An 11,648-nucleotide genomic window follows, 5' to 3' on the forward strand; every position below is an offset into this window, starting at 1 on the left:
CCACATCCACCAAACTTTACAGTTGGCACTACGCATTCGGGCAGGTAGTGTTACAAACCCAGATTTGTCCACCGGACTGAGCGTGATTCATCACTCTAGAGAACACGTTTCCACTGCTCCAGTGTCCAATGGTGGCGAGCTTTACACCACTCCAGCCAATGCTTGGCATTGTGATCTTAGGCTTGTGTGTGGCTGCTTGGCCATGGAAACCCATTTCATGAAGCTCCCGATGAACAGTTATTGCGCTGACGTTCCTTCCAGAGGCAGTTTGTAACTTGGAACAGACAACTTTTATACGCTTCAGCACTCGGCAGTCCTGTTCTGAGTTTTTGTGGCCTACCTCTAAGCGGCTGAGCCGTTGTTGCTCCTAGACGTTTCCAATTCACAATAACAGCACTTCCAGTTGACCGGGTCAGCTCTAGCCGGGACAGAAATTTGACGAACTGACTTGTTGGAAAAGTGGCATCCTATGACGGTGGCACAAAAGTCAGCACTTCAGTAAGGCCATTCTACTGACTGTTTGTCTATAGAGATTGCATGGCTGTGTGCTTGATTTTTATACACCTGTCAGCAACAGGTGTGGCTGAAATAGCTGAATCCACAAATTTGAAGGGGTGTCCACATACTTTTGTATATATAGTTTATGTAGAAGAAAAAAAACATGATCCTCTGTAAACTAACTTTCTTTCACTATTGATTACAGAGTAAACCAAAAGACCAGCTTTGGATAAATGTACAAGTCAGGGTTGGAGTTACTTTAATCTTAAATTCATTCAGAAGGTAATGAAATTCAACTCATGAAAAAAAAAATCCCAGTTTAACTACCTATGAATCAAATTTAAATGATTTTTCAGAATTGACTAAATTAAAAATGGAACTGAACCATTTTAGAGGGAAGAATAAACACATTTACAAAAAGAAGAGAATTTGAGCAGAATCCATCATAACAATGGAAGAAGCATGGTCAACCCTAGTCTGTCATGTTCAAACAAACGTCTGCTGGACATGATCATGGCATCATAGTGTCTCCTGCATTTATTCTCAAGAAAGTTAACTCAAACAACACCTAATATCCACTGCCAGTCTGCTAACAAAATAGAGTCAAACAATAATATCGCTTTAAGTGTCTCTAAACCACAGGCATCATGGGTCATCAGTGTCACAACACATCTCATCAACAGACACCACCTCTCTTCAGAGGTCAAACATCTCTCTGGCTTCTGGACACTACTGAAATGACAAACTTTCTCCTCCTCTCTGACACCATCCCATCTTCTCCCCCAGTCTCTCCATTTATGAAGCACAAGGCTCGATAGCAATCTCAGATGGTTCTTCCAGTCTCTCGTAGTAGAGAAGATCTGGACCAACGTGCTCTGGGTCATGTTGCTGCAGGTGATGTCCAATAAGTAGAGCTAGGTCTTCCAACCAGATAACAGACATCACCATAGATCTAGTCTAGTCCTCACTCAGCACAGAATATATAATGGATCCCATTCTCACACACAGCTTAAAAGGGGGAAACAACTTCTGTTGGGTTGAGTTAAAACGTTAAATCACAAAGATCCTCCCTTCCCAACTACTGCAACAGAAAAACCATTCACATAATTGATCTGTTTGGCTGTCTAAAACATCTGCACCATTGAGAAAGCTAAGTTACTGAGTACCAGAGAGCCTAGAGACACCTTTCTATCCCCAAGGTGAAACCCTTCCCATACTGGTCAAATATGTCTCCTTGTTACAGTGACAGGAAAGGAATTGAGTAAGAAACGGTGAGAGAGACCCAGTCAGAAACAGAGACCCGGTCAGAAACAGAGACCCGGTCAGAAACAGAGACCCGGTCAGAAACAGAAACCCAGTCAGAAACAGAAACCCAGTCAGAAACAGAAACCCAGTCAGAAACAGAGACCCAGTCAGAAACAGAGACCCAGTCAGGGGTCAGAAACAGAGACCCAGTCAGGGGTCAGAAACAGAGACCCAGTCAGGGGTCAGAAACAGAGACCCAGTCAGGGGTCAGAAACAGAGACCCAGTCAGGGGTCAGAAACAGAGACCCAGTCAGAAACAGAGACCCAGTCAGGGGTCAGAAACAGAGACCCAGTCAGGGGCCCGAAACAGAGACCCAGTCAGGGGCCCGAAACAGAGACCCAGTCAGGGGCCCGAAACAGAGACCCAGTCAGGGGTCAGAAACAGAGACCCGGTCAGTAACAGAGACCCAGTCAGAAACAGAGACCCAGTCAGAAACAGAGACCCAGTCAGAAACAGAGACCCAGTCAGAAACAGAAACCCAGTCAGAAACAGAGACCCAGTCAGAAACAGAGACCCAGTCAGGGGTCAGAAACAGAGACCCAGTCAGGGGTCAGAAACAGAGACCCAGTCAGGGGCCCGAAACAGAGAGCCAGTCAGTAACAGAGACCCAGTCAGTAACAGAGACCCAGTCAGTAACAGAGACCCAGTCAGTAACAGAGACCCAGTCAGGGGTCTGAAACAGAGACCCAGTCAGGGGTCAGAAACAGAGACCCAGTCAGGGGTCAGAAACAGAGACCCAGTCAGGGGTCAGAAACAGAGACCCAGTCAGGGGTCAGAAACAGAGACCCAGTCAGGGGTCAGAAACAGAGACCCAGTCAGAAACAGAGACCCAGTCAGGGGTGTGAAACAGAGACCCAGTCAGGGGTCAGAAACAGAGACCCAGTCAGGGGTCAGAAACAGAGACCCAGTCAGGGGTCAGAAACAGAGACCCAGTCAGGGGTCAGAAACAGAGACCCAGTCAGGGGTGTGAAACAGAGACCCAGTCAGGGGTCAGAAACAGAGAACCAGTCAGGGGTCAGAAACCCAGTCAGTAACAGAGACCCGGTCAGGGGTCTGAAACCCAGTCAGAAACAGAGACCCAGTCAGGGGTCTGAAACCCAGTCAGAAACAGAGACCCAGTCAGGGGCTGTTGGTTTCTGCTGGGTGCTGTATCTGTGGACAAGTCATTTCTCCCGGCAGTACAGCAGGTACATCTTCAGAGGCTCCGGGAGGGGCAGACAGAGAATCCTCTCTCTCAGGATGTTTATAGGTGGCTCTGCTGGGAGTAGCTCCCCTGTCTCCTTTTCTGCTTCCTCCTCCTCCTCCCGGGCTGCCCTTCGCTGCCCATCCTCCTGCCCCCCGTGGTTATTGTTGTTGTTGTCCAGGGGAGCAGGGGTGGGGTCAGCATTGTTCACCACACGCTTGTGTGCCAGTACTACAGAGGTGCAGTGGCGGCGGTGAACACGCCGGCGTTTAAAACGTGGGCCGTACTTGTGGAGCCCACTGACCCCCAGGCCCCTGCCTCCTCCAAAAGAGCCCTGACCCCGTGGCTGACCCTCCCCGTTGTCCGTGGTCACTCTCAGGGTGTGGCGGATGGCTATACGGGCCAGCTCCTGCAGCGTCCGCACTTCAAACATGGCTGCTCCGTGGGTCACCAGAGATCAGAAAGGAGAGAGAATGAAGAGAACGTTAGTATGCTTTGGATGGTGATCAAAACGTCTGTTTTTTTCCCTCTATAGTGTTTCACTCATCTCTTCTGACTTTTATGTTATAAAATCCCAAACTGACAAGGTACTCACGTAGTGGGACTGTCTTGGGTTCGCCATTGGTGTTATGTTGGGGCAGTGCCAGTGGAGCGAAGGATACAGCAATGATCTTTTTAGTCTCCCAGCTGCTCTGGCCTGTACGCCTGATCTTGGTCAGCTAGGAAGGGGTACAAGAAGAGGGTACATTAGGGCAGAGTTTCCCCAAACAGTCTTGCCACCCCCACCCCCGGGTGCACGTTTTGGTTTTTACCCATAACACTACACAGTTGATTCAAATGATCAAAGCTTGATGATGAGATGGATATTTCAATCAGCTGTGTCGTGTTAGGGCATATGGCACTTTCACCGCCTTTTATCGCATAATACATTTTACAGACAAAAAGATCACACCACCTCTAGCGGATTTTATTTTGTCGACATTTGCTGAGTTTACCGACAAATTTGGCCTGTCATGACATTTTCTATCTGACAAGTGCTTTAGTCGCATAAAAAGGTTGGATGGAAATCTAGTTAGTGTGAGTATACACACCTTCTCCTCTAGGGGCAGTACCAGAATACCCCCCACCTTCAGCAGGTTCTTCATGAATTCTTCATGGTCTCTCTGCACCCCCGCCCCACAGTACACCCTGTCATACTGCCTGCTCTCAGGAGGAATCTCCAGGCAGTTCCCCGCCACAAAAGAAGGTTCGCAGAACTCAAACCTAAAAACACAAATACAGTATAAACTAAAAGACAAAAACAATCTATTTTACAGGCTACATACTCCCACCTGATATTCAACTAGCCACAATGTCTACTGACAGAGAGAACTTCAAGGCTGCTGTAGACTAAAAAGGCAATCAGAGGTAAAGAGTCTCACTTGTCAAAGCTTTCGCTGGTTTTGATGAAGTAGTCTAGCTTCTGATAGGCATACTCAATCACATCAGCATATAACTCCACCCCATGGTTCACACCAAATGGACCTGGAACCAGGATTACAACAGAAAAAGAACAAACATCCACAATACATTTCAATCAACTTTTCCAATCAGTTGGCATGCTGATTTCCCCCTTTTCCAACTCCAACAAGGCCCAGAGTAGTTGTACTGTTTGCTACAGTAACTCACCCAGGCCCAGAGTGGTTGTACTGTTTGCTACAGTAACTCACCCAGGCCCAGAGTGGTTGTACTGTTTGCTACAGTAACTCACCCAGGCCCAGAGTGGTTGTACTGTTTGCTACAGTAACTCACCCAGGCCCAGATTGTTTACTTTTTTATTTTACCAGGTAAGTTTACTGAGAACACATTCTCATTTACAGCAACAACCTGGGGAATAGTTACTGGGGAGAGGAGGGGGAATGAATGAGACAACTGTAAGCTGGGGATGATTAGGTGACGGTATGAGGGATAGCCTGGGAATTTAGCCAGGACACCGGAGTTAACACCCCTACGCTTACAATGAGTGCCATGGGATCTTTAGTGACCAGAGAGTCAGGACACACGTTTAACGTCCCATCAGAAAGACAGCACCCTACACAGGGCAATGTCCCAATCACTGCCCTGGGGCATTGGGATAATTTTTTTTTTAGACCAGAGGAAAGAGTGCCTCCTACTGGACCTCCAACACCACTTCCAGCAGCATCCGGTCTCCCATCCAGGGACTGACCAGGACCAACCCTGCTTAGCTTCAGAAGCAAGCCAGCAGTGGGATGCAGGGTGGTATGCTGCTGGCTAAACCAGTTACAGCAACTCACCCAGTATGAGTCCCACCATAGTGCTGAGGTACCCAGTCCCACTGCCCAGGTTGAGGAAGGACAGGCCAGGGTGCAGGTCCAGGGCCTCCATCACCTCAGAGTAGATACAGGGGGCTGAGAGGTGGATGTTGCCATGCCTCCAGGCCAGGTCCTTGTAGGCGCTGTCACGGTACTCCTCCAGGTAGTAGTCGGCCCGGTCGATAGCCCTGAAGGCCCGCTCCACCAGGTCAGAATGGATGTAGTGCGCCTCCTTCAAGTTGTCAATCAACTCGTCATTATCCTCGCCAGCGCTCACAGCTCCTCCCATCTTGACTGGCAAGAGAGAAAGGGAACTTCTGAGTCTTTATCTGAAGAGCAGAAAACAGGTTGTGCACAATTGAATTGAAAGAGTTTGTTGCATTGCAACCACTTTAACAAAACATCATCCTCCACTTCATATTTTGTACATTTCAGAATAAAACAATCCCATTTTTGCCTTCCAATGACTTATACTAAAAGTGCTTCATGAATTGACTTCTTAAGCACATTAGGTGTGAGTGCTGTACCTGTGGCCTGCCCCTGCGAACAATACCAATGGGGACATGACAAGCCAAATGTTGAGTGGGCCTGCTGTGTCATAAAGCAATAGAGAACAAAAGAGCCTGGCCACTTTAATAATGCTTAGTTCCTTTGATGCCCAAACAGACATTGTGTTTGATTGCCAAATGACTAATTTAAGCACAATAAATGATTTGAGAAAATCCTCGATGGTAATGAATATTTCTGAATAACATTATGAATTTATTTTTCAACAGAGATTACAAATACAGGACCATAAGATGGCGCTGTGGGACTTGGACCTTTGCCTTGTGTTAAGGAGAAAAGTACACTATTTCCTGTAAAAGAACGCTGCGTTTTATAACACAAAGCTTGAAAAACAAACACCCCATGCTAAAAACAACATTCCGTTCAGAAAGAAATGTCAAAATTACAACGTTACCCCCATATGCATCGTGCACTCGATGACCTTCGTGAGACACGTTGCGGTTACTATTTTTTTGCGCAAGCTAACCCAATTTTGAGTCCAAAATATCCACAACAAATACGCAAACGTGTCAGATCATGTCAATTAAGTGGTTTAGTTAGTATCTAAATATGTTTTTAAGTGGTTGACACATTGGAAATCTGAAGAAGAAAAAACGACAACATCGTAATCGGAGTCTTCCACGCAACGCAGGCAGAACAACAAAGATTCAGGATTAACGTTAGGCAAGGTCGACAGACACACGCCAACATAACGTTAATTGTAAGATATAATTACCTAGAACTTGATAAGCAATTTTTCCGTGTTAAAATACCGATTGCCGCTATAAATCAGCTTGTTTTAAGGCTTTTGTTCGGTAGCGCTCAGACAGTTCAATGCTAGTGCTAGCTAGGCGCTAACGTTACAGCTTCTACCCCCAAAACGTTACAGCTTCTACCCCCAAACCATAAAACTGCTCAACAATTCATCAAATGGCTACTCGGAATATTTGCATTGAACCCCCCCTCCCGTTTCAGGTTTAAAAAAAAATAGTTTAGATTTGTGTACACTGCTGTTTATTATCTATGCATAGTCACTTTACCCCTACCAACGTACCAATGACCTGACCTAACCTGTACCCCCGCGTTGTCACTGTACCGGTACCCCCTGTATATAGCCTCGTTATTTTATTGTGTTACTTTTTTACTTCAGTTTATTTAGAACATTTTTTTTCCTTAACTTTTATTTTGTTAAAACTGCATTGTTGGTTTAAGGGGTTGTAAGAAAGCATTGCAGTGTAAAGTATTGACCTGCTGTATTCGGCGCAGGTGACCAATACCATTTGATTTGAGACGTAAACGTTCAACCAGTCGACGCGCTTACGTCACACGTCAGAAAAAAGCAACGTCGATCTAATTAACATTTTGATTGGCTATTGATTGATACAATAAAGTAAATAATGGGCCTGAACATACAATATAGTAATTGAACAAGCCCAACTGTAAATGTACACCAAAGTGAATGTGGTGCAGGCTGCTAGATGTTTACACAGTAGAATAGAAAAACTATGATTTTTTTTATGTAATCAAGTGTTGACAACAACAGCTATGATTGCTCATTTTTCATCACTCCTGATTAATATAGCACATCAATCAGTTGAATGCGAGCTTTATATTGATCTTTAGGATTAGGTTTGAGCTGGAATGTGGACATGAAGCTAGGGTTAGGCCTAGGGTTTTAGTTGAACCAGGATGTGGACATGAAGCTAGGGTTAGGCCTAGGGTTTGGGTTGAACCAGGATGTGGACATGAGCTAGGATTAGGCCTAGGGTTTGGGTTGAACCAAGATGTGGACATGAAGCTAGGTTTGAGGTTAGGGTTGAACCAGGATGTGGACATGAAGCTAGGTTTAGACCTAGGGTTAGGGTTGAACCAGGATGTGGACATGAAGCTAGGGTTAGGGTTGAACCAGGATGTGGATATGAAGCTAGGTTTAGGGTTAAGGTTAGGGTTGAATCAGGATGTGGACATGAAGCTAGGGTTAAGGTTAAGGTTATGGTTGAGGTTAGGATTAGGGTTAGGGTTGAACCAGGATGTGGACATGAAACTAAATGAAGCAAATCATATTTTATCAGAGCTGAATAATGTATGCTGTCTGTTCTATTATAGTAGCCTAAGATAAATAGCATATAGTAATTTAAATTTCTATGTATACACAGACAGCAACATGCCTTTTAAAAGGTTATAGTAGTTCATGCTTGTTCGTGTTATAGAAAATAGGCTACTGGAGTCTGAGGAGATTTCACTGACAAAAATGTATTTTACTTTTATATTACCAGACAGGTCAATTAAGAACTAATTCTTATTTACAATAATGACCTGGCAAATATCTGACAAACATGTCATGTGACTGTGGCACACTATTTGAGATTCCATGTAGACCAGCAGATGGCAGTGCTCAACCATGTCCGTGCAGCCTGTCATCAAACACTGTCCTCCATTTTGGCAAACGACAAAACAAGAGAGATGGTTTTTCTTTTCTTTTATTCTCTGGCAACCCATAGCCTACAGTGTATGGCATCTACACACACACACACACACACACACACACACACACACACACACACACACACCAATTAACTCAAGCGACCGATGCACTTGTCTATAATTCTTTATTAATGTTTTTCATAGATAACATGGTTGATACCCCCACAATAACTGACATCACTTATCTTGTTTATAATACTGACACAGGAACAAGGGAACATGTACACAAGTACACAAACACAGAGTCACAATTTCAGCCCAACTACAGAGTAAACTTCCAAAAGAAAACAGGAGACCCAGAGGCCTTACAGCCAAGGCCTGTCCTGCTTTACAAAATGGTAGCAAAAGAACAACCACCTCTACAAAAGTAACAAAAATCCTTACTATCTATCATTGTGGAAGTGCTTGTAATTTTGGAAGTTTGTAATTTTCAAAAGGGTATTAATAATATCAATGCCTAGAAAATCACCAGTAAAAATAGCTCATCTCTGTAAAAATGGGCTAGCAGGGCAACCCTTGGCTGTGGATTTAGTCACAAACGTTTTTTCAAATGTTCTTTAATACAACAACAATAACATTGTTCCTTAATACAAATATGTACAGAGACTTCCACATTTTTTTCAAAATAATGCCCTACACACTAATGCATTATCTATAATAAAGTTTATGTTCATTTTGATATTTCCTTTACAGAAACTGTCCATGCAGTTGGGTACCTGAATCATCGTAATTAGATCACAGTTTCTTTACCATTATATCATATTGATGTTTTGTGTCTCTGTAACAACATGAATGTGTCACCACGGCAACAGCAATAGTATCTTCTCCTGCCTGTCAAAGACACATTTAATCACTGTTTTTCTTTTTTTAAATAGCCCTCCCAATCCTCCCTGACCCCCTGAACATTTTGTCTTCACCCCTGCCAACCTCCTGAGCAGGATTTGAGCCAGCTTCTTCAAATGTAAACATACCTTTGCCTGCAATGAGTGGAGCGAGAAAGGCACACATGATAAAAGCACACAGCTTTAAGCTACAGTACCTACAGAAAGAGTTTGTTTTGGTTTGATTAGCTAAATGACACCTTTTACCATTCTACCAGATAGGATTTTCTCCAGGGAATGTTAGTGGGGTATGTATGTGATCTACTTTGATTTGTTATGTTTTGTGTTTTTTTTAATTGGGTGATAATGTTTGAAGTATAGGCACCTAATGATTGGCTCCCTCCCTCCCTTTGCTGGACAGAACAGAATCAGGGGACCGTTCTCAGGGGCCTCCAGATGTGTACAGTACCAATCTCAGAATATGGAGCTTTGGGCTATCTTTCCTCATGTTTACAGGGTACTCTACTCTGTCTGTCCTCAATTTAACTAGTGAAGGAAGGGCAAAGGTCATTAAAGAGAGGACATTAAGGATCTTTTGTATACCCTGGCCTACCACAGACTGAGATATTAGATCATTGGTTTTTCTATTCTGCATTATTCAGGGCGATTTACAGGTGTGTGATCACTTTTGATCCGAGCAAACAGAGATTTATAGCTTTTACATGCAACACTGTACTTTTACAACCACTACATGAGACCACATTCATTCACAACTACCAACTGAAATGGATCATTTTACATGCCATGGTACAATATGTCACCATGCTCCTCCATCCTGTCTCATACATAGACATGAACATTATCATCCATGTAGTCAAATGTAGTGTTTATAAATAAAAACTGTCATCACAGCATTACATTGGCTGGCGTAACATGACCATGTGTTTAACCAAAACCAGTCACACACTCTACTCTGTGCCAATTTGACACAGTCCAAATGTTCAGTGCTTCTATCCCATCACAATCGGCCATTTAGAAAAATACTAAAACATTACAAATACAGAAGACATAAACTCCTTATATGAAGAATATGTTCATCACTTATTATCAAATGAACAAGCTGTTGTCGTTAACACTTGATTAGATTAAGTTCTGTACCTAGCTTTATAAATGTGTTGGACTGTCATTTAGCCATTTAATCTTACATCTCAGTAAAGCAGTTTAAAAGGGGTCATACCATCTCGAATAAGATACGAGAATAATCATAATCTGTATACTCTTGTAGTTTAGTATACATGTGCATTAAAGGGAGGTGGAAGAATAAGCTGCTTTCTTAATCAAATGTATCAAGAACTCCTTCCTGAGGAAAGGTTACACAAGACAAAAGGGGAGAAGCCTTTAAAGGTTTTGACATTCTGAGTGATGGACACATATTTATGTAACAAACGCCTCTCTCTCTCAAACCAAGAGGGAGACCTCTAGCGCTGCAAATCAATCTCCACTCCCACACGTTCCTCTCGTTTCACTCGGAGGGCTTTGATCCAATCCCTGCTATCGCCGCAAGCTTTGGCTAATGCCCTAGAATCGTATTTATTATGTAGATTTAGTCAGTTCTTTCCAGTAACCTGCTAGCCAAACTCTGCATCCCCTCTATAAAAACAATAGAGGGGAGGGTCAAAAGATTTTGGTATGAAAAGTATTACTGCCATGCATAAAAACGCGATAGCATTAATTGAATCAAACCCCTCGGACACTGATGCAAAGGGAATTATTCATCTCAAACAGTGTTTAGATTTACAGTACCAGTCAAAAGTTTAGACACACCTACTCATTCATGGGTTTTTATCTTATTTTTACTATTTTCTACATTGTAGAATAATAGTGAATACATCAACACTTTGATATAACACATATGGAATCATGTATTAACCAAAAAAAGTGTTCAACAAATCAAAATATATTGTATATTTGAGATTTTTCAAAGTAGGCACCCTTTGCCTTGATGACAGCTTTGCACACTCTTGGCATTCTCTCAACTAGCTTCATGAGGTAGTCACCTGGAATGCATTTCAATTAACAGGTGTGCCTTGTTAAACGTTAATTTGTGGAATTTCTTCCCTTCTTAATGCGTTTGAGCCAATCAGTTGTGTTGTGACAAGGTAGGGGTGGTATACAGAAGAGAGCCCTATTTGGTGAAAGACCAACTCCATATTATGGCAAGAACAGCTCAAATAAGCAAAGAGAAATGACAGTCCATCATTACTTTAAGACATGAAGGTCAGTCAATACGGAACATTTCAATAACTTTGAAAGTTTCTTCAAGTGCAATCGCAAAAACCATCAAGCACTATGATGAAACTGGCTCTCATGAGGACCGCCACAGGAAAGGAAGACCCAGAGTTACCTCTCTTGCAGAGGATCAGTTCATTATAGTTAACTGCACCTCAGATTGCAGCCCAAATAAATGCTTCACAGAGTTCAAGTAACAGACACATCTC

At 43.3% G+C, this 11,648-nt stretch overlaps 1 protein-coding gene across 7 annotated transcripts; it reads right to left on the reverse strand.

The window, feature by feature from the left end:
* Positions 1–626: 626 nt before the first annotated feature.
* Positions 627–6,933, reverse strand: LOC115168652 (protein-L-isoaspartate O-methyltransferase domain-containing protein 2). 7 transcript variants are annotated; one of them, XM_029724111.1, is made up of 7 exons: positions 6,582–6,887; positions 5,827–5,839; positions 5,282–5,628; positions 4,409–4,511; positions 4,079–4,250; positions 3,583–3,706; positions 627–3,422 (listed from the first exon to the last, which is right to left on the reverse strand). In XM_029724111.1, exons 3-7 carry the CDS (start codon positions 5,586–5,588, stop codon positions 2,968–2,970), a joined length of 1,161 nt encoding a protein of 386 aa, XP_029579971.1. In that variant the 5' UTR covers positions 5,589–5,628; positions 5,827–5,839; positions 6,582–6,887; the 3' UTR covers positions 627–2,967. The 7 variants fall into 7 exon arrangements, with proteins under 7 accessions (XP_029579971.1, XP_029579970.1, XP_029579969.1 ...); XM_029724110.1 differs by having other exon boundaries at positions 5,827–5,887; XM_029724109.1 differs by having other exon boundaries at positions 5,827–5,890.
* Between the last annotated feature and the right edge of the window lie 4,715 nt (positions 6,934–11,648).

Source organism: Salmo trutta, chromosome 30 (assembly GCF_901001165.1).
Source record: "Salmo trutta chromosome 30, fSalTru1.1, whole genome shotgun sequence".
NCBI lineage: Eukaryota > Metazoa > Chordata > Actinopteri > Salmoniformes > Salmonidae > Salmo > Salmo trutta.

Coding starts and splice junctions, on each gene's coding strand:
- LOC115168652 (XM_029724108.1), bottom strand. CDS start 5,588: ATGGGAGGAGCTGTGAGCGCTGGCGAGGATAATGACGAGTTGATTGAC. Junction 4,512..5,281: donor TATGGTGGGACTCATACTGG/GTGAGTTGCTGT, acceptor TCCTGGTTCCAG/GTCCATTTGGTGTGAACCAT. Junction 4,251..4,408: donor ACCAGCGAAAGCTTTGACAA/GTGAGACTCTTT, acceptor TTGTGTTTTTAG/GTTTGAGTTCTGCGAACCTT.